General features: G+C 35.8%; 2 protein-coding genes across 6 annotated transcripts in view; both read right to left on the bottom strand.

Annotated features, from left to right (window-relative positions):
• LOC121429843 (zinc finger protein DZIP1L-like) overlaps positions 1-4,453 on the bottom strand; it is a 28,604-nt gene extending 24,151 nt beyond the window's left edge. Inside the window, exon 1 of the mRNA XM_041627088.1 lies at positions 4,324-4,453. The gene's annotated coding sequence lies outside the window, so the exon portion shown is untranslated. The remainder of the gene's footprint in view (positions 1-4,323) is intronic.
• A 1,912-nt stretch (positions 4,454-6,365) lies between these two features.
• The window catches only part of LOC121430016 (ATP-dependent RNA helicase DDX3Y-like), a 31,902-nt gene continuing 16,362 nt past the window's right edge, over positions 6,366-21,905 (bottom strand). For 4 of the 5 annotated variants that reach the window (XM_041627285.1, XM_041627287.1, XM_041627286.1 and 1 more), the window contains 5 exons: positions 21,197-21,341; positions 20,546-20,727; positions 19,610-19,727; positions 17,673-17,829; positions 6,366-16,887 (listed from right to left, as the gene is read on the bottom strand). In XM_041627285.1, coding sequence (XP_041483219.1) covers positions 16,680-16,887; positions 17,673-17,829; positions 19,610-19,727; positions 20,546-20,727; positions 21,197-21,341 — 810 coding nt within the window. In that variant the 3' untranslated portion in view covers positions 6,366-16,679. Of the gene's footprint in view, positions 16,888-17,672; positions 17,830-18,400; positions 18,422-19,577; positions 19,728-20,545; positions 20,728-21,196; positions 21,342-21,905 lie in introns of those variants that run through there. The other variant, XM_041627289.1, reaches the window with a different exon arrangement.

The following is a 21,905-nucleotide window of genomic DNA, read 5'->3' as shown; positions in this document are numbered from 1 at the left end:
GTTAAAGGTCGCATGACCTCCCGAAAAAGACGCATTATTATCCAGAGTTGTTTACCATGATATTCACCTTCTCTACAACATCGTAGTGATGGCGGAGGTAATCGTAAACTCTTAAAGGTCGCATGACCTCCCGAAAAAGACGCATTATTATCAAGAGTTGTTTACCGTGATATTCACCTTCTCTACAACATCGTAGTGATGGCGGAGGTAATCGTAAACTCTTAAAGGTCGCATGACCTCCCGAAAAAGACGCATTATTATCCAGATTGGTTAACCATGATATTCACCTTCTCTACAACATCGTGAGGTAATTGTAATCTCATAAAGGTCGCATGACCTCCCGAAAAAGACGCATTATTATCCAGAGTTGTTCACCATGAAATTTACCTTCTCTACAACATCGTAGTGATAGCGGAGGTAATTGTTAACTCTTAGAGGACGTATAGTCAGATAGTCGTAAATATTACCGCGCATGTCAGCGTGTTCAACTAAATCTTATTTGCCTCCGCTTAAGATCAAAACATAGCGTCTTTTCGTTGTTTTTCTTCCTCCATTTTTGTCGGAGATCAAAACATATCACCAATTATCATCATCATCGTTTTGTTCTTCCCCGATTATGTCGGAGATCAAAACAAATCATAACATAATCTTCTTCTCCACCTGCCTTTCCGCTAATATCGGAGATAAAAACAAATCATAATTTTCTTCCCTTTTATCTTCCACCGCTTTTGTCTGAGTTGTAAACAAATCACCAGCGCATTTTGACGGCAAACATGTCGCCACATGTTTTTTTTTTGTCTTGTTATGTTTTGGTTTTTCCGATCCGATTTTTTCCCCACTGGTCAAAAATCGGAGTTCGGAAAAATGTAGAAAAAAGGGGAAAATCGGATCGGATCGGGAATTGGAATAAAAATCGGTTACAACATTACAATGTATGGCATGCTGTCTGAAATAATGCATTCTTAATTGCCACAATCACCCCTCTGGCCTCCCCATGCAGCCACGTCTCTTTCTAGCTCTAAAAAGTCTAAGTTATTTAGCTGTATGCACTTACAAAATGATGTCACAATGCAGACTTTTCGTGTCACCGCAATCTTTTCTTTAATTTTTTTCTTTAAATTTTTGATAGATGCAGAGTGGCGATACCGATGGCGACGATGGGAGGAGCTGAGCAGTGAGTGATCAGTGAAAGCCTGAACTTTCTGAAGATAACACGAAAGGAGATTAACACACAGATAACATGATGCCGGTTTTCAGAATACCAATTTGGATAGGGGCATGTTAAATCAGAGATATAACACGATATTTGGCCAAATCGTGGTTTTGGGAACCACTCGTAGATTTGTGTACGCGCACTTGTGTACAAAGTGTAGGTATGTGACAAAAAAAATGAAAATCCTCAAATCTCAATGAATTTGGTATCATTTGAAAGCCCTTAAAAAGACCTTTCAAATGATACCAAGAACTCAAATTTTCATCAAGAAATTATAAAGTTATTCCAGTTTAAGTCGCGCATATTTATCCAAATTTGTGGTCATTGTCGTAATGTAAAGTCAATGGAGTGCATAACCGATTTTTGTGACCATTTTGTGACCATTTTGAACCCAAGTCTTCAACGGGCTCTAACTTCTTTGTTTTTGAGCCCTTTGAAGTAATTTAGGTATCAATGGAAAGGTGAAAGAAAACTCAATTGATGTGTAATCATTTCACTTGGTAATTTTTCTTATTATGTGTAAAATAATTTCTTTTAATTAATTCTAATTAATTATGCAAATTACAATTACTCGCCTCTTTTTTTTTGCCAAATGAAGGTGATAATGAGAGATAATTTGTATATAATTTAGTTGGCATCAAAACAGCATCATGTAGATAATTTCCTAAATAAATTAGTTAAAAGTATTGTTTTTGTAATTTCTAATGTATTTCTTTGTTTTTCTGATATAAATTACAATTAGCTCTTTTTCAACTTTAGTATTGTGTACATGTATGTATGGGGTCTTTTTTTTACAAATGAAAAATATCATTCCTTTTGTACATGTACTTTGTATGGTATAAAAATACAAGTGTGCTTTTCTGATGTATTTGATTGTTTCACCAATTCTTTATGTATTTTATTGTTTCAACAATTTGTTATAGATGGATAATGTAGCTTTCATTTTGGAGACCGTGGGCATTCGATTACAATTTTTTTTAGGAAGGATGAGCAGCAGAGTCTGAGGGTGTAAAGATGTAGCATTGCATGTAGTTCAAGTATCAAGAAGGAAACATAAAAATTAAGCTTTAATATATGCATTTCTTAGATATGTATGATTACAACAAAGGCCATGTTCGAGCACTCCTTTTTTTATGAAAAATAAGTTCATATTCTAGCGTGAAATCACTGCACATAAATAAAGCTCTGAACAGCAACAAAAACAGGCATCAAAGCTCCAACACTCAAAACAAGAGAACAAAAGTGACACAAAAATTTATACAAATCCCATCCCCATTTCAACTTATGAACACAACCCCCCCCCCTGCACCCTTCTTGAAAAAAAAAAAAATAATTATAATAAAATAGAAAAAAAATGAATAACATAGAAAAAAAAAGACAATAGAGCCATGTGGAAGTGAAATATTTCCTCTGAGAGTGAAAAATTAAACAACAAATTTTTTGCATTTTAATCATGGGCGGAAATTGGCCCCAAAGGTAGGGGGACGCTGGCATCGGCGGCGAAAGCCAACAATTTTAGGGGGGGACCACCAAATTATTTTGATAATAAAAAAAATACACCAAAGGTTATCAACCAAAAATTATAGGGGGACGCAGAAAACTAAATTTGACAAGCAAAAAAAAAAAAGAAAAGAAAAAAAAAAGGTTATCAAAAAAAACAAATTGAGGTGGGGGGGATCGTCCCCCACCTCAAATTAAGGGCGGGGGGGTACACTTCCCCCAGCTTTCGCCGCCTATGGATGCCGGCAACTCTGACAAGTTAAAAAAAAAAAGTTTATCCCCAAACTGTTGTAAGGTCATTTTAACCCCAAAAAGTTTGACCAAAAAAGAAAAAAGAAAGAAAAAAAAATGTATTATTGTTACATGTCCCCCTATTATTTTGGGTAGGGGGACGTGTCCCCCTGGGATTTCCACCCATGAATTTAATTTTAGAAAAGTCAACATTGATATTCCACTGTCAAAAGCAAATCCAGTTTCCAAATGAAACGATAATCAACCACCTAGACTAGACTCTTGACTTGAGTCACATAACCTTGGGATGATAAAATCTTTCTGTGACAAATGTATGTATTAAAATCAATATCAGAATAATTATCTACGGTATAATGACAGAGATTTCCCAAAAAAGGCACAACATAATCATCAAGTAAGCAATTTACGATCTAGTTCAATCCAGCATGAACGACTCACTATCGACCGCTCCCATCACCCTGCCAACCGCAGGCGCATCGGGCAGCTCGACTGCCGAGAGACCGGCTGTGACAAGGGTAGCATCGCCCTGCCAAACGCAGGCGCATCGGGCAGCTCGACTGCCGAGAGACCGGCTGTGACAAGGGTAGCTGGCATCTCTTATATCTGGACTGCGCAGCGTCAGAATCGCGTAAGTTTGGATTTTTTGATAATTCAAATATATTTCCAGTCAAATTGTATACCTAATCGGATTCTTGTTTTACTTACCATTTTAAAATTTCGAACATTTCCGCGTCCAAAAATTTGATGAACTTTCAAGCTCCGATATCCACACTTTACAGGCGAGTATCCACATTGAAACTTATATGTACAGAAAGAGCACATCTTCAGCTGTCTGTTAAAAGGCACGAGATTGCACCTACTATGTGCGCATGCGCATTAAACCCCATTTTCAATGAGCCGCCCCAGACAGAGGCGATGCCACTCGTAGCAAAACCCGCGCGAAAACCGTGCCACCAAAACCAGCGCTCGCGATGCCCCGTATTCGCACATAGCTACAAAGTGAATGGAGTTGGAAATAGGGAACCGTGCGTGTGACTGAATAAAGCGCTGCTGTATGAAGTGAACGGTGGTTCCCTATATCACGATAATGCCCGATATTTAACACCAAAGTTAACACAATTTTCAGAATACCGCCCCAGTTGCGAATTGCGCAGCCACCATGTACCAGACGTCGCGCCATCAGGCTCTCTTCATCGGAGCAGCTCACAAAGCGCCGCAGGCCGGCCTGGCTGGCAGCTGGCGCTGGGTACCGTCGTCTCGCTGGACAAAAATTGCTCTACAAAACTAACGTTTTTGAAGAAGTTTATTTCATTATTTTTTAATTTATATTAGATTTTTAACTCTATAAAATATCTTACCATTATTAATAGGCCGACGTCTTCATGAAAACATATCTTTCTTTCTATTTCAGTTTAAATTATCGCCGGTAATAGTAAACAAAAGTCCCCTTCTTTCAAAAGCGTCGGTGACAATCGCAGGAATTTTTGTGTTTCTAAGAGAGCGCCCTCTTTTGCTGAATAAAAATATTTAAGGGAATTCTAATTTTCTGAAAATCACTTGCTGCAATTTGTAAAGGAAAGTAAAGAAAAGGACACAAAAATTCGGGTTGAATTTAAGATATAAATATAGAAAATATACAATTTTCCTCAGAATCGCGTTCTGAACGACGTTTCCTTTTACGACCGGAAATGGGGGCATTGACAACGATACCGGTAACACACGGTGCACACCCCTTTGTTTCTCATTATATCCACGTTTTGAATCGGGATTATATGTTGTGTTTATTTAAAATCGACATTGATCATATCCTAAGAATGGGGCTGCGGAACGATTTTCAAAATGGGGGGGGGGTGACCATGCAAAAAATGACAATCGTATGGTCACTTTTGCGTTTTTGTACCTGGTTTGGGAAAAAAAAGTGGGGGGCTGAAGCCCCCAGCCCCCCCCCCCCCGGTTCGGCGGCCCCTGAAGAAGCCTTGTCAACATAATAGAGCATGGCTATACATCATATTAAAATGATCGCTCCGTAGTATTATATTGGATCTGTTCATTTTTTATTTTCATGTTTCAAACTTTTGATATACATGTACAAATTCAAGAATAAAGTGAGGTGTGGGAAACAAAACTTGCAAAAATTTGTTTGCTCTCTCTCTCTCTCCTTCCATCATCTTAGTATTCTCCCATTCGCTCTTCTTTCCTTATATCTCCCCTTTCCCTTGCCTTCCCGAAGCTCCGGCTTTTCTCTTCATATATGTAGGCCTATCTTCCAAATCTCACTTCATTCTTAACAATTTCCCCTTTAAAGTTCATTCAAGGACTATTAATCTCACTCTTCTGCCTTTTGTCCCCCCCCCTCTTTACCCCTAACTTGTATCTCCCTCCCTTTCTTTCTCTCCCCCTTGTCCTTCTCTCTCATCCCCCCCCCCCCATCCCTAACAATTGTCCCCTATATCTCAATCTCTCTTCGCCTCTCCCTTTCTTTCTCTGGTACTACAGGACAAATTTTACTGAACAAGACAAAACAAATTTTAACATTTTAAATGCTTTTATTGTAACAAGAACAGAAATTACTTGTCGTACCAAGCATCAGGTGTGGGAAGCATTTCATGAAACAAATAGTCACTGATTTTCACTGACCATTGTTATAAGCTATCAAATTCCTTGAATCTGATTGGCTCTGAGCAATTCAGCAAGTGAAAAACACTGAGAATTTGTTTCATGAAACACTCCCCATGTTTCTCTCCTTAAAAGATTGTTCTGTATGTAGGATCATAATATAAAGAATTTTTATTTGTTTGTCACTACATGGGAAGATGCAATGATTTTTTTTTTTAGTTTGATCATGCTTCCTTCTGAAAAATAAACCTCTCCATCATAATCACATCTTCATTAAATACCATTCTACAGAAGTATCTTGAAATTATTCTTAACTTGTTGAAGACTGAGCTACATGTATGCAAGCTAGTGTCTATGGAAAACATGCATTACACCGAAATCATCCAGTCTCCAACAGGTTAAGAACTGGTGAAAAGTAAATCAACCCCTATGGTCCCACACTGTTAAGTATGAAAATAAAAATTCACTTTTGAATTGGTTGATTTTTTTTCTTCTTTATACGAGACATCATAATTATTACTGCCAACCATTGAATTATTGACAATCCTCACCAATTTAACGTCTCCTAATTACTGTTTAAGAATCACAGATGCGGTAAAAATTCAATGCAATGGCAATGATTATCATGTTATCTTTACATACGTGTATGATGAGATGATACAAATAGCCAAACTTAGCCCAAAAATGTACATCTCCAGTGCACCCATACTTCTTTTTTAATCACACTGGTAGGGCATAATTGACAGATTTTACTACATACCCCCACGTTATCTTTTTTTTTATCGATGATCACTTACAAATTCATAAGACTCAGTGTATCACTATCCAGATCATCTCATAGTAACTCCTTCTCATAAACTCATGAAAACATTGTCCAGAATTCAAGGTAGTTTTTAAAACTATCGATTGAACCAATGGTGTATGCAGATTTCCTGTATAAATGCTTATTTACGGTGTATATTAAAAGAATATCCAATGCTGATGCGTACTTTTGCCACAGCCCGCCAAATAGACACCTGTCGCCCTGGTTATCAACGCTATTTTATTCACGAGTCCACTGTTTTGAATTAATGAGTCTACTCTTTAAACAGAGGACTCATTAAAAAATAGCATGGATAACCACGGCAACATTGAACAGGCGTCAATTTGGCGCACTGTGATAAAAACGTGCATATAAGCATTGTACATTTTTTAATCTACACGGTAAATAGGCGTAATTTATACAATAAATCTGCACAAACCATGAGCTCAACCAATGGTTTTAAAATCCACCTTTGTGAATTCGGGCCAATAGATTTGACTGGCTGAGTGTTATGTTACAGAGCTGTGATATTTGCAATTAATAAGATTTCCATCCAACAGACAACTGGCTTTGATCACAAAACTGGGCAAAGAATCATAAAAGATTGGATTGATAATACGTTCAACCAATCAAATGCTAACAATTCAATTGCTTATATCAATTACTTCTGATATAACAATCGATTGAGATTTTCATGAAAAAGAGCCCAGGATGAGAGACATGTTAAAAATTTAATCAAAATTACTGAAAGTTTTTACAATGTTCGTCAGAACAGTACATTTCGCGGAGAGGATCATCTTTTTCAGAATTCAGTGAAATTCAATGTTCTGAAAAAACTATAGAACACATGTCTTTTTTACACATACATTGGTATAGTTTATAAAGACAACATAGAATTGAAATTTGCATCCAACGTTTTGAATACCAATACTCTTTTGTCCTTTACTGCAATGTAGTACATAAGCTTGGTACGACGTAATCAGTAACTTTAAAAACTCGTAAATACCAGCGACAACAGCAAAAATACGTCAACAATGCATTTTTTCATCAATTTTCAAAAAATGTTCAAACTACCATATATATAAGTCTGTTGTCCCACAACTTGCATACTTCCAAAGTTCAAAGAAATCATTCAAATTTTTTTGTCTTCTTTTTCTTCTACGTCCTCTCTTCCTCGTCAGTTTTTTTTTCTCACACACCTGTGCTTAGAATATAATAAGTTACAAAACAGTTTGATAATGTATAGTGTATGAAAAAGGTCCTTGTTAATAGACAAGGAAATGATTTACAAAAAAAGAATGTTCGAAGCAATCACCTGTGTCATTGTGTGTCTTGACTGCGGTTAAATGAAATGATAAAAAGTTTACAAATTATTCACTCTATTCCACATAAGAAGTCTGTGAAAAAGGGTTAAACTGTCACTTTCCTAAAAAAAACTCTTTTATTTATTCCCCCATAAATAAGAAACAAATTGAATTTAATAAAGATGCAATATTTCTGAAAGATAATGCATTTTCCATATGGAAATGTATAGGTTTGAGTTCTTTTTTTATTTATTTTAATATAGGTTAGTGCTTAATAATCAGAACAAGACTTTGCACAATCAAGACACACAATGTTGCTTCTTTCATCAATGAGTTACAGATATCAATAAATATAAAAATAGAAATTATCACTGGTTGAGGCCATTTCTTAAATATAAATAATGCTTTTTGCGTCTGGTAGAGAAGTCTCAATGACAGACACTTCTCCCTTTAACACCTCCCCTTCAAAAAAAACCCCTCCCTATTTATAAAAAGTCAAAATGTTAAAAAGAGATATTGGATCAGAGCCTCAATGTCTTATGGAGAAATTCCTCTGTTGGTATACAGCATATGTAAAAGGCCCTGATGAAAAGAAAAAAGTGTTTCCTTTAGCCAGTGGTATTTCACACCAGCCCGATCATGAAAATACCTGTGAATTACAAGAACTTGATCAGGCCTCTAATGCCTGATAATACATTCTGCGTATTCACACCCGATTGGATCTGAGTCGTTCTTATTATTCACAGTCACAATGCAAATATACTAATGACATTGGATAAATCCCTGCAAAAGTTCTTTTACTTTGTTACTAGTATCTAGTAATTTGCAGGTATTTTTCTTCATCAATATTACAAGCCCTTGCTTTCATAATGGTAAAAGAATCCAGTATTTTCTGATCAGGGTAGAGCTCCTGATCAGAAAATACCAGGGAATATTTTTGATCGGAGGGGTGTAAGAGCACCTCACGGCAGCTTTCTTTATTTCATCTGCTGAACAGTTATTTTGAATTTAACTCCCAAGTGCAAGGACATGGACATTTTTCTTTTCAAAATAAGTCCATTTCAGCTTGCTAATGGAAGATTGAATTTCCCCTAGGACTAAAATACTGTTGTACACTTTAGCACTGGCAGACCAACATTAAAAAAAAAGAAATTATAAGATATATTCATGACTATTGTTTTGAAGAAATAACAGGTACATCATAATGTAAGGCTGTGAAGTATATAAAACACATATCGTTAAACACATGAAAAAATAAAAATTTGATCACAAAACAAGATTGTTTCATTCTTGGTAAAGAGTTTTCCCCTGCTGTTATGAAAATTGAAACGGTTTTAATACTTTATTATTCTTCACAAGATATAAACCTCAATACGACTTCTCCAAATTTACCGCAGGCCTCATGCGACAAGTCTCGGTCCGTTAAATATACCACTGCGCGCAACACGCTTCTGCCCCACACACGCCACTCACCGATAGATTTAATACATAGATATATTAACTCCCAAAAAAGTTTTTCTTGACAAATTTCCAAAACTTTCAATGTACATTTACCCTGAATATGGATCCACCAAGCCTAGAATGTGACTCCAGTACTAAGCCCCTGTAGAAGTTCTACATTCTGGTTTCCCCCCCCCCCTTCCCCAAAAACTAAAGCTCCCGACACTCCCACTCTACAAAATAAATTGCTATCTGACGTACCCCATTTAAAAAGAATGTGATTGATTTTGATTTTGAGTACTTGCACAAAAATAAATACTTCATGATGTTCGACAGCAATGTTCTTTATATATACATGTACATATCTCCCAAGAGTAATCTTAGCTTAATTTTACCTCTCTGTCTCAACAGAGTTCAAAGATTTTGGTATAAATCTGCACAAATGCAATGAGGTGGACAGGAATATAACTTCAAAACATTCATAATTTCTTAAAAATGAAAAAGACGTGTATAGATAGTACCATAGATTAAGCAATTAACAGCATTTTTCCCTTGAACACACATTGCTACCCTCAGCATCAAAGTATAACAAAGATTATACAGTTAGATAGAAAAATATAAACTGTAAGCAATACCTCTTATTCTCACAGAAACATGACATGTTCAATTTAAATATGATAGTTTTATCTATTCATTTGCCACTCATCTGCCCAACATATATGTTCCATTGTCTTTCAAGTAAAAAAAATGTTTAAAAAACAGTTTTCACTTATCAATTAAAGTCATAATGGTACAGAAAAACTAACAAAAAATAATATTATTGCTTAGTGCCTTAATATGATATATCCATTATACAGAACATCACAGATAATTTGAAAACCTATAAAAACAAGTTTTCACTAGACTTGATTTTGGATGCTAAATTATTAAATAATTTCCTGTTATATGAACTATGAATAGCTTGTATGATGAAAGATGAAGCCTACATATCTGCTTGCGAGGTTTTAGAAATTAATCTGCATGTATCAAAATTTGGGCATTTCTATAGAAAACAGAATATTGCACTAGCTTAAGCCCGAATGAGACGGACGACTAAATGCTTTAAGAGATACATGAAGTAGAATCTTTCTTAATCGAGTGATCACAACATGAAACATACAAAACTTGTTAAGCATTTTTGACAAACTTTCTATAAAAATGCTCAGCATCAGAAATAGTTCTGCATAGTAAAAAAAGAGAAAATATTAATTATCACCCCCTTTTAACGTAGCTACTAAGGCCCCCTTCCACCCCCACCCTTCCAAGTTCACCTATGGCAAGTACGAATTAGCTAGACTTCGCGTTGAAAAGGCACCATTTTACATGCCTTGCAATATTGCAAGAGGCTTATCTGACTTTGCAAGAATAATAATTCAAAGATTCATGATGTAAAAAAATAAATCTCAAGTTCACATGAAACAGCAAAGAAATGTAACATGTTAACTTCTTTCAATCAGACCTTTATCATGAATTGGAGCATGACGAGGACCCTCATTGCACATTTTGTATTTAAACAAGGTGTCCAATTTAAAAATAGGAACCTACATAGAAAAGTATGATGTTACTGAATACCTGAAGTTTTTATAACAAAATATATAAATACTTTTTGAACTTATGTTAAGAGTAAATACAGCCTTTATGGGTACGTAATGCATTGCAATACAGGATGACAGCAATACATGTATTCAATGTTTGTGTGAATAGCAGCTCGCATTTTGCAAATCATTATACGGATAGGAAAGTGGACAACAAGGAAAATATTACTTTGATGCAATAAACTACCATTAGCTATATATCTAAAACCCTGCATAACTGATCTTGATATCTGTTCCTCCGGAAAGGAATCCAAAGAGGCACTGTTATACGGTCTATAAAAGACAGTTAACAAATGATATATTCCTAGAAATTACAACCTAAATTAACCAACATTATTTTCACTATATTTTTCTTTCGCGATATAAACAAACAGCATACCTATCGAAGAGTAAAAAAGGCATTTTCATAGAACATGGAGAAAAGCACGGTTAAATTGTCCATTTAAGGACAATTTAAGCTTTGGTTTCAGGCTTAAGATCTGAAAATTTCCAGAAATAACTGATGTGATACATCAACATTTTCATACAAACACAAACAAGAAGAAACAATACAGTACAAACACACACACACTCACTAAATGCAAAGGGTTGTTGAATTTAGTCTGCTTACAGCGAATAGTTAAGTCTAAATAACAATAAAAAAAATAATGGTTTAAACTGCTATGTCAAAAATCTCTAATCGCCATTTTTCTCACTTCAAGAAAGCGGTCATTTAAAATGTAAAAATTATATGTTGCATGTCCGAAAAAATAAAAAAACCCTTAAATAATGAATTTGTATCAAAGTTCAAATAAAGTGTTAATTAGAAAACTTGACAATTAACTGGCTAAAGGAAGGAAAGCCCCATGACTTAGGCTTATTGGCACTAAAAACTGTTTTTGATTATAAAAAATTAAACTTAATAAGAATATTTAGTATGTGCATTATCATTAAATCAAATTAAAATACATGCACAAGACATCTGATAACCCTTTAAAAAATATACTACCGTCCTCTGATGATAACATGAATTGAGAAAAGCAACAATGAAGAAGTATAACAGATACAGGAAGGAATGTTTGAACACAAGACAGGTAGTTGATATTTGGTTAACCATCAAAAACCTCCCAGCAGTACTATTTAACTCACTTCTGATCTACAGTGCCAAACAAAGTCTTTGTCATCACTTAATGGGCTGTCACACGAAGGCAGCGTAGAAAGATATACAATATGTATTGGAAGCCAGTATATTTCTAGGTGTCAATATTGAATATCTTGACTTGGAAAAAGTGGAATTCTCGATGTCAAGAAAGTCAAGAATTGCAGTCTTTGTATTACAAGATAGCCCGATTAAATGTCAAAATGGCTTGCAATACAAATGTCAAGGTACACTGGCTAAGATAAGATGTTCCTGATGTGACACAAACTTGATTGATAAACACAAGATAAATGACCACAAAGGCTTTTCCACAGGTACTGCATAATCATATTCTGAAAATGATATTATGTATTCGACCACTCTCACTCTCTCCTCAAAACTATGTACATAAGTGCATTTGATCTGATTAATAAAAAGTCCACCTTCTCTTTCTATCTAAGTACACAGAGTGGTATATTATTGGTATAAAAATATTCTTTGGGGAGGGAATTTACTTTTAAAGTTTCTAGCTCTCTTAATGCTACAGACACGTAGAAAGTACTTTAAATTGTGCCCTTTAGATGAATGGCTATTCCTTAAAAAAAAACTTACATAAATCATGTTAAATGGTTCAGTAAGGTGATACAAAGAAAAGTAGTAACAGGTAATATGTGTAAATGATTAGTTTAATCAACATCGCAACAGTAGTTTTTATCAGTGAGTGAGTGGCAACGGGACTAGAGCGTGCTTTCACCGTTGCATTTTCGGCGCATTATCTGGACATTCCAGAAATGGACGTGGGCGGCCACGTGGCTTGGCCATACTTCACGGGCAGATCGCGCAACGCTAACTGGTCCATGCCATGTTTACGGTAGGTAGAAACAAACTGATTCCTGAAACTTTGAGTTGATTCATCACTTGAAGTGCTTAGCAAGATATGAAAGAACAAAAAATATATATATTAGGCAAATATTTATGTTACTCTCATTAAGTAACATGCTTTCAAAAAGAATGATGATTATACCATGAAAACACATTTAGATATCAAGTTTTCATCTCCAAACACCCCACAAACAAAGACTCTTCATCAGCACCTTTCCCTGGCAAAACTTTGGACTAAATACACGTTTATATTCAGAAGGATGGAATGTTTATTTTGTATTTTTTTTCCTTTGATGTCTTATGACAAAGAAAAAAAATCATCTATTTCCCCAAAAGGCACTAGTTTATTTTCAATTTTAACACATAGAAACCTATCAATTGTATATATTTTTTTCAAATTAGGGTCTGAAGGTCCTTGTCCCATAATTTGCTCAACAAGGGATACCGAAGACTGAAAATTTAAAATCAGTATCCGAAGCACACATCTGTATTTATAACAAAGATCCATCATTAGATTATCTCTGAGAATAATATGACAGATAATGACGATATACTCAAATGCGCTGCCACATACTAAAAGAAAGCGGGGTAAAAATATGTCCCCAAGAAACGTTTAATATTAAGAGACTTATCGCTGATATGATTTGTGACTGGGCATGAGGCCTGCTCAAAAAAAGGAGAAATTTCCAATCATTTCTTCCCATATTGTTCATGAAAACTGCATTAACTCTTTCATGACGCATACAGAAACATAAAAATAAATAGTCAGTTTCGAAGATCAAAAACTGTTCCGCTAGCATGCTTAAATGCATGCTGCTAACATGGTTGAGTTATGTTTGGCATAAATAATAATACATGTACGTAGTTCTGAATGAACATAATAATACTTCATTTTCAACAAGTAAACGTTTGAATATGAAAGGTTCATATTCATAACATGTTGATGTTTATATAACAATGGTTAAATTTGTGGTTACAAGAATATAAGTGACTAGCGGATTATCATAGATGTAAGTGTGATGACGTGTACACACGTAAGTAATGACAACCCACTGGTCAATCTATTCCTTGCGTACATAGCTGACGTAACACTAGTTTGCAATGCAAAAAGTGAAATAGTACATTTTAAATAGAAAAAGGTGAATAATTTATACTTCAAAGAGAGTTATCTGCACTATCCTCTGACTAGACATTTTTTGTTGTGTTCATACGTCACAAAAGTTTCGTCGTAACTCAGAGTCACAAACGCAGCCAGAGCCATAAAACACCAAGAATTCACAAAAGGAAGAAACTAATAAGGGGCCGGTTTCACCAAGACTTACAACTATCGTAAATTTGTCATTATATGAAGTTCCAAGGGAACCTTGATTGAAATTGGCAGTTGAGCCCTGTAACCACTGTTGTTGCTATAATGGCAAAGTTAGATTAGCTGGAACTCTATATGAAAAGGGTCCCTCTTGGTAAGGGGCCAATTTCACCAAGACTTACAACTATCGTAAATTTGTCATTATATGAAGTTCCAAGGGAACCTTGATTGAAATTGGCAGTTGAGCCCTGTAACCATTGTTGTTGCTATAATGGCAAAGTTAGATTAGCTGGAACTCTATATGAAAAGGGTCCCTCTTGGTCGGGACGGAGTTCAAAGCATAAATTGGAGAGGTGGGGGGGGGGTTAAAAAACAAAATACTGTTGTGGCTCTGGCATGCGAGATCCCGATTGCACAGTTAAAACCAATACATATCAGAATATGAGAAACAAATACATAATGATCTATTGCGCTTTCGTTAAAAAACACAACAGATCACCGGACAGAAAATACCATGGATCGTTTACACTTTTAATCACTGCATGATAAGAACAATGGTAAAATATTATGACGAGTCTGAAATCTGCTGAAATTTCTTTCCATTCAGCACAAATGGATCTTTGGTTCTTCAAATATCCCTAAAAATGTGAAAAAATAAAGACATTTTTCTCTTATTACTTTCATTTTCTGAAATGACAGATAAAACAATTCTTTATCCAGTACAGACACAGGTATGCTAATACGTTTCTTCAGATGTTCACACAGCAGGTTATCTCGAAGAAACAGTGAACTTAATGTTCTAATTAGCGTTTTCTTTTTAGTAGTAGGAACAGATGCCCTCTCATGCATTTACAGTAATGATTCTCAGAATGATTAAAATGAAATGAAATAGAAAAGAACACAATGAATACCCTACAATGTTAAAACCAAATGCGAGTAACATCAAGCAACATTCCATGATAAGACCATTCTATTGCGCCATTCTTTGCAACAGAAGCACAGGAATTCACAAGACTTACAATTTATCCATTTATATTTGTGGCATGGCTGGCACCTGTTCCTACTTTTATGTTCCAATGAAGGGGGAAAAGTTCACTATCTCTCCTTTGTTGGTTTAAAAATATAACCCGCTCTTTTCATATAAAAAAAGAACTGACCGACAATATTTTTTTGAACAATTGTAAGTATGGAACAACAGAATTCACACGATTCTAAGCTTAAATACATACTTTAAAGTGGAGAAGAGAGAAAAAAATATCTAGCATTCACAACAATTTTTCTTTTCCGAACAAGTTCTAGGCATCTACAATACACATCCATTCATAATGATTACATAAGACTGACTTTAGTCTGTACAATGATGCAGATGCATGTTATCGAAGCATCAAGATTACAATAGACAATTAAAATATAAGAAAAGTGGGAGAGAAAAAGGTGCTTTTAATAACAGTCTTCCACCAAGTTTCTCTTGTGAATAGAAATGGACTACACATGCAATCTGTAATCATACTCGCAATATGCATGGATACTGTGAGTGGTAGGATGCTATAAATTAAAAGTTATTTCCAAAATCTCATCAGAAAGAGTCATCAACTGCTGCCAGTTTTAACATGAAAGACAGCATTGATTTCTTTTTATCTCATGCTCTCCTCTTCAAAATCATCTTCCTCTAAATTACAACTGGTAGCATACAAAGTATGGATGCAAGGTATTAAGAACTAATCAAGTGAATTAAACATCTGCATTCAGGTTTTTGCAGTACATCGAAAGTATGCATCACCATTGTATTGTGTATCATAATTATGTCATCACATGTTTACCTTAAATTTCTAAAAAGTGAAAAAAATGAACATTTTACTTCACATAATTTCTTACAGCATCCTACCATAGTTAAAAGAAGAAACAACAAAAACACAACTATACTTATCTTAGATATGAGAATAGGACAATACACTTAATCCCATCTAAAAATATAGCCTCTCGTGATGAGATATTCACCCCATCTCACTGTTTCATAGTGCACTCTGGTTAATCGCCTCGTTATCCCGAGAAGTGATTGCTCACCAGTCTCACACAGAGTGCAATATGAACTAGATTATTGTTTTGAGCAGTTTCCACATTTATCCACTTTATTTGCCTTTTTTTTAGATGTCCTCTGCCTCCAAAATGGGTCTGTTCATAACCTACCCTGGACCGACAGCAAAGGGAGATATAAAGCCTCATGCACATCGGTATTCAGTTTCTAATTTTTGTTTCATTGGTACAAAAAATATGCTGCAACTTAAAAACAAATGGCAGCTGGTGATTTTTCTTTCCACTATCTCTAAGAATTAAACAAAGACTAAGGAGATAAGACAATAAAGTGTGCATATAAATTCACAAGAATCTATATTTCCAAAGATAGATATAATACGCCTAACCTAAAAGATTCTAACGCTGCAACGTAAGCACGGTAAGATGAAAATATATATATAATAGAAACATAAGGCAGGCCAAGGAATGAATACCTTAGCTAGCCTCTGAGTAAAGAGCCAACTCCTGTATAACAATATCACAAGGATACATGCTGCACAGTATCAAGCTCCACGATCCGTTCTGGTGTCTGAATAGGGTCTAGTTGCCCCACCAGTCCTGACCACCGCTGGACTGGTTGTAGCTACCTCCATAGTTTCCGCCGTAATGAGGCTGGTAGACGGGGAAGTTGCCCCCACCGTGTCCTCCGCCGGTCTGGTGACCTCCATAGCCGCCGGAGACTCCGCCCCCACGTCCACCACGGTTATTGGCCTGACGGTAGTCACGGGAACCAAACCCTCCAGGGTACCTGTTCCATCGAGTAGAAAAGGATTAACAAAGTGAAATATTCAGTTCTAATATAAGGTTTAAATTGACTTTCTTAAAAATACCATGAAAAATATCATGGGAACTCGTCAGGTATATGTATTTGAAGCATAATGAAATATTAATAAAAGGGGCTATACAAATGTAACTTGTATTGTATTGTGTTTGCATATTTTTCTATTTAAATTCACCTATGATATACTTTGTTTACATGCACGCATATATTTGAATATGTTTGTAATACTAGGTTATTTTTCTCTTATTATTAATAATCATTGCTTGAAAAGTAATCTTTTACAATTTGCTGCAAAGAAAGTATTTTTATTAATGATTTTAATTGAACAACAAACACACTGACTATTTACCCACAGTCTTTTCCCCTCTTTGATATTTTGTCAAAGATATATTAGTTTATCCCCATAATCCATATTGTCATTCTAGAATATAAGGGTTGACAATTACAAGGAAGTATCTTACTTTAATAGGCTTTCATCGCTGCCTGTACATGAAAATCTGGCATTTGGGTACCAGCTTACAAAGTTCTGAGTTGGTTTAAAGCAATATAGGGCAGTATTTTTGTTCAATAAATGGTGATTAACTTTTCATAACCAACAATATTTTTGTTCATATCGTGTTATTGGATATATCAACATTATTTTAAAACCATTATCGAATATTTAATACTTTTTCAATACTGCATAATTTTTATATTGAAATATCGCCCAGCAATAATTAGTAAGCAGAAATATTAAGAGCTGAGTGGTGTACCTGTTGCGTCCACGTCGTGATGAGCCTCCACTGTTCTTGGCCTCGCTAGCGAGAGCATCAAGCCAGTTGGGTACTTCCTGCTTAGCTTCAATCATCAGATCAGCCAAGTCACGGGCGATGTTACGGTTCTTCTCATTGAAGAAAGACGTTGCAAGACCTGCAATTCAGATATGATTAGCAAATGGTGCAGTGAATGAAACAGATGTTGTATTTCCATCTATCCAATACCACTTGAGCAATGCCAGGGTTCCCAGCTTTTCAAGAAAACAAAATTCCCTGATTTTTCCCTGATGAAGTTTAAAAATTCCCCGATAACTATTTAACCCCATTCCCAGTTTCGCCTGTTTTCTAAGTTGTTGCAGTGAATTTCATGTATTTTCAGTATAACAATTGCGATGTGAAATTATCACCACCACCACCACCATCATCATCTTTATCATCACCACCACCACCATCATCATCAACATCACCATTATCATCATCACATATGTGAGTTTGACCTCACATACATGGGACCTTCCTGAAATTAGTTGTCTTGTGTTTCTAGTTCTTATGATGAAAACTGGTAATGATCTTAAATGATCAAGATGAAAGAAGTTCATGATTTGAACCACTTTTTGCTCATCATTCAGCATTGTTTCCCTTCTAATCCTTGCATTTCCCAATTCACACAACAACGGGGCAAGCTGTTGTGAATCCTGCTTTGGAGTAAAGCAGCTAAAACACAATGGACACGACTTTTGTTAACCCTAAAAAGACTGGGGGGGGGGCTGATTCAGCCCCCCCCTCGACATTTTTCGCGATAAATCTGCTGCGCAAAATTTTTTGACCGTGTCGCTCGCTGACTTTTTACTTTCAAGTTTTGCGCAACTTTTGAGACCAAAATTGTGACCCCCGGGTACGCGGTTCCAAAATTACGCAACATTTTGTAAGTGCATGCAGACCCAAAATTACTCAAAAACGTGAATTTGTGTACAAATCCAATGCAAATAGTGTTCTTAGCCAAAATTCATAAATGTATCATTATTTTTCCTTTTACTGCTTATAATCAATTAATTTTATCTTGTTTATGGTCAAAATAAAGTCCCCGACAATTTCCATTGAAAAAACAATAAAAAACAAAAAGTTGAAAAACAAAGAAATACATAAGAAATTTAGAAAACAATAGAATACATAAGAAAATAAATTTTTATTTTGAAATTTTTTTAAAATCAATTTGATCAGATGCCTATCTAGAGTATGTGAAACAAAAATTAGCATTTCAGGGGCATTATTTTATTAATTAGAGCAAACTTATGATTTTACGCATAAATTAGCATAATTAATGAGACATGAGATTTTTTGCCGAATTTGATGTTATAGTTTTGTAGATAATGCCATGGGTAACGCGTGTGCCAATTTTTGTCGTGATCGCGCGATCAACAGCCGAGATCATAAGGGGGGGCTGAATCAGCCCCCCCCAGTCTTTTTAGGCGTCAAAATAGCCCATTCTATTTAGGGTTAAAGGTAAATGCTAGTTTTGGTAACGATATCAAAATGAGTTCGTACAGAATCCAATGAAATGACCACTAAAGTGTCTGTTTGTATAAATAAAACGCATGTGCCAAAGGATTCTGGAAGAAATTGTGTAATTGCTGAGAAATCAGCAAATAAGCACGGGATTCGGGTAGGGCGTCGGGCCCGACGCCCTGAGCAATAATTATACATTGTCCCACGTGCGCTTATCTGTGTTGGGGATTTTCGGTGTGAACATTTTTCAGCGTAGATTTCAAGATTTCACAAAGTCCAGTTAATGTAACTGTACCAGATCTAGATCCTCGATGATATACTTGCAATTAAGCCTTGTTTTACAGACTTTCTCATGAAATCAGTGTTAACTGCAACTACTGGAATTTCTCTTTAAACCACCCCATAGCCCAATGCACTGCCTTTCCTACCTGTGTTGCCGACACGTCCAGTACGACCAATACGGTGAACGTACTCCTCAATGTCTGTTGGCAGATCAAAGTTGATGACGTGCTTCACGTTGCAGATATCAAGACCACGGGCGGCCACCTACAACACAACGGAAAAATGCATTTCATGTTAACCCATTGGCTACAGGCTTCTGCGATTCCTATAGACTTTGTACAGGGATCATCCCGTTGCAAGAGGCCAGGGTCCCGTCTTACAAAGAATTGCGATTGACCCGATCAACCACCACTATGGAAAGCCAGCAACGTCAAGATCTAAACTGCATGTTTATTCAGATTATTTTCTAGATATGATGTATATTCCTACATTCACCGTTTTCTTGACAATTCAGTGTGATTCTCTTTGTTCACAAAGTACATTGTGCAAATATTCTGAAGAAAAAATCATGACATTGACAGATTTCCATTTAGTTGATTGGATCAATCATAACTCTTTTTAAGATGGGGTCCAGAGGTTATCTCAAGGCAATGTACACACAAGCAATTCTAAATCTAGAAATCTAGGTGGTAGAGGTTTGCAACAGTTTACATGATGCACTTGCCTCTGAATATTTTTTCTGCAGTGGCTAGTGTGAACACTGTTTGAAATAAAGGCTTGCATATTTATATACTAATGCAGTAACATGTGTACACCTATGAAATAATGCAAATTTTAAGGTATTCAATGCCAATTTTAAGGTATTCACACACAAAATATCTTTTTTCCATCTCAATCTTGAAAATTGGCATTCCTCTTCCAACTAAAGATATTCAAAAAATTTAACCCATTAGCAGCTCTCTACAAAAATTGTAAGATTTGCATAGGGTTTTTGGATAGGTAAATGGATTACCGCATCAAATGAGATAATTACCAGAGCAAACAATCATCAAAATAAAGTTTTAAAATGCAAGAGAACTTACAGCGGTAGCGACCAGAATTGGAGTGCGGCCACTACGGAAGGTCTTCAGGGCTTCTTCACGTTCCTTCTGGGAGCGATCACCATGGATGCTGGTGGCTTGGAACTTCTCCCGGAGGAGGAAATCCTCTAGAGCATCAGCTCCCTTCTTGGTCTCAACAAACACCAGGGTTAGAGAGCCAGCACCTGTCATAATCAGTTTTGGTTTATGAAAAAAAAAATCATATAAGGTGCTTAATAAAAGAAAGAAAAAGAAACAAATTATGTTCAAACAGAATCCAGTAACTTGACCACAAAAAAGTGTTTGTGTGTGTGTGTATATATATATATATATATATAAAATTGAGCCAAATGATTATGAAAGAGATTGTGTAATAGCTGAGAAATAGCCACATGTCGGGTCTTCTTCCAAGCAATAAGAATACACTGTCCCACATGAGCTGTTTTGCCAATCTTCAGTGTGATCATTCTTCCCAGTAAAACTTAAAAATTAAATAATTTCAAAAAGTATTGAAAGTTGGTATGTAAACATTTGGGAGTGTTTCACAAAACATCTTTTCGGTGCTTTTCAAAGTTTGTATTCAGCTAATCAGATTCAAGCATTTCAGTAGCTCATTACACGCTCCTTTGGACTTATGCTGTTTAATGAACTGACCTGAGGCCGAGATCAAATCCAAAAGGAAGGATCTCTTGTCTCCTTCCTCCACCCAGACAATCTTCTGGGTGATGTTGCTGCTAGTACTACCAACGCGACCAACAGCCAAGAAGATGTAGTCTTTCAAGAAGTCACGGGCCAGAACCTGCAATTTAACATCAGTTTGAATGAGATGCCTTTTCCAAAATCTACCAAAATCGATAGAGCTGATATGGAGGTTTATAAGTTATCACTATCATTATCGTTGATGGGACAATTTGAATGGAGATATATTTCAAGGAGTACTAACATGACAATAATCTGTGCTGGCCGCACAGACACGTTGTTAGCCTAAGAGAGCGCAAACAGTAAGCCCAGTCACATCTTTCGGATTGTGAGGTCAAAACATTTATTTCAATGTGAAAGTAATGCATTGTTGTAACATTAGGCATCGCTGCCACATTAATGGTTGTAACAAGGACTCTGTTAGTGCATTGTTAGCGCTAACAATGTTTCTGTGCCCTCAGTACTGGTATACAAGAGACAAATGACCTTTAATTTGCCTCCATAAGTTTTTTTTTTTAATGCAGGTAAACATGCATTTGTCGAATATTCAACAAAATCAATGAAATTTTATAAGACCAGATTACACACATGTTATCTTTGAATTTCACACATGTCATCCCCAAATTCAATGATTTTGGGGGATCATTTTCATTTTCCTTAAGAT

This window comes from Lytechinus variegatus, chromosome 16 (assembly GCF_018143015.1).
Source record: "Lytechinus variegatus isolate NC3 chromosome 16, Lvar_3.0, whole genome shotgun sequence".
Lineage (NCBI taxonomy): Eukaryota > Metazoa > Echinodermata > Echinoidea > Temnopleuroida > Toxopneustidae > Lytechinus > Lytechinus variegatus.
The sequence above is the reverse complement of the archived record's forward strand: the minus strand, read 5'-3'. Positions and strand labels throughout refer to the sequence as shown.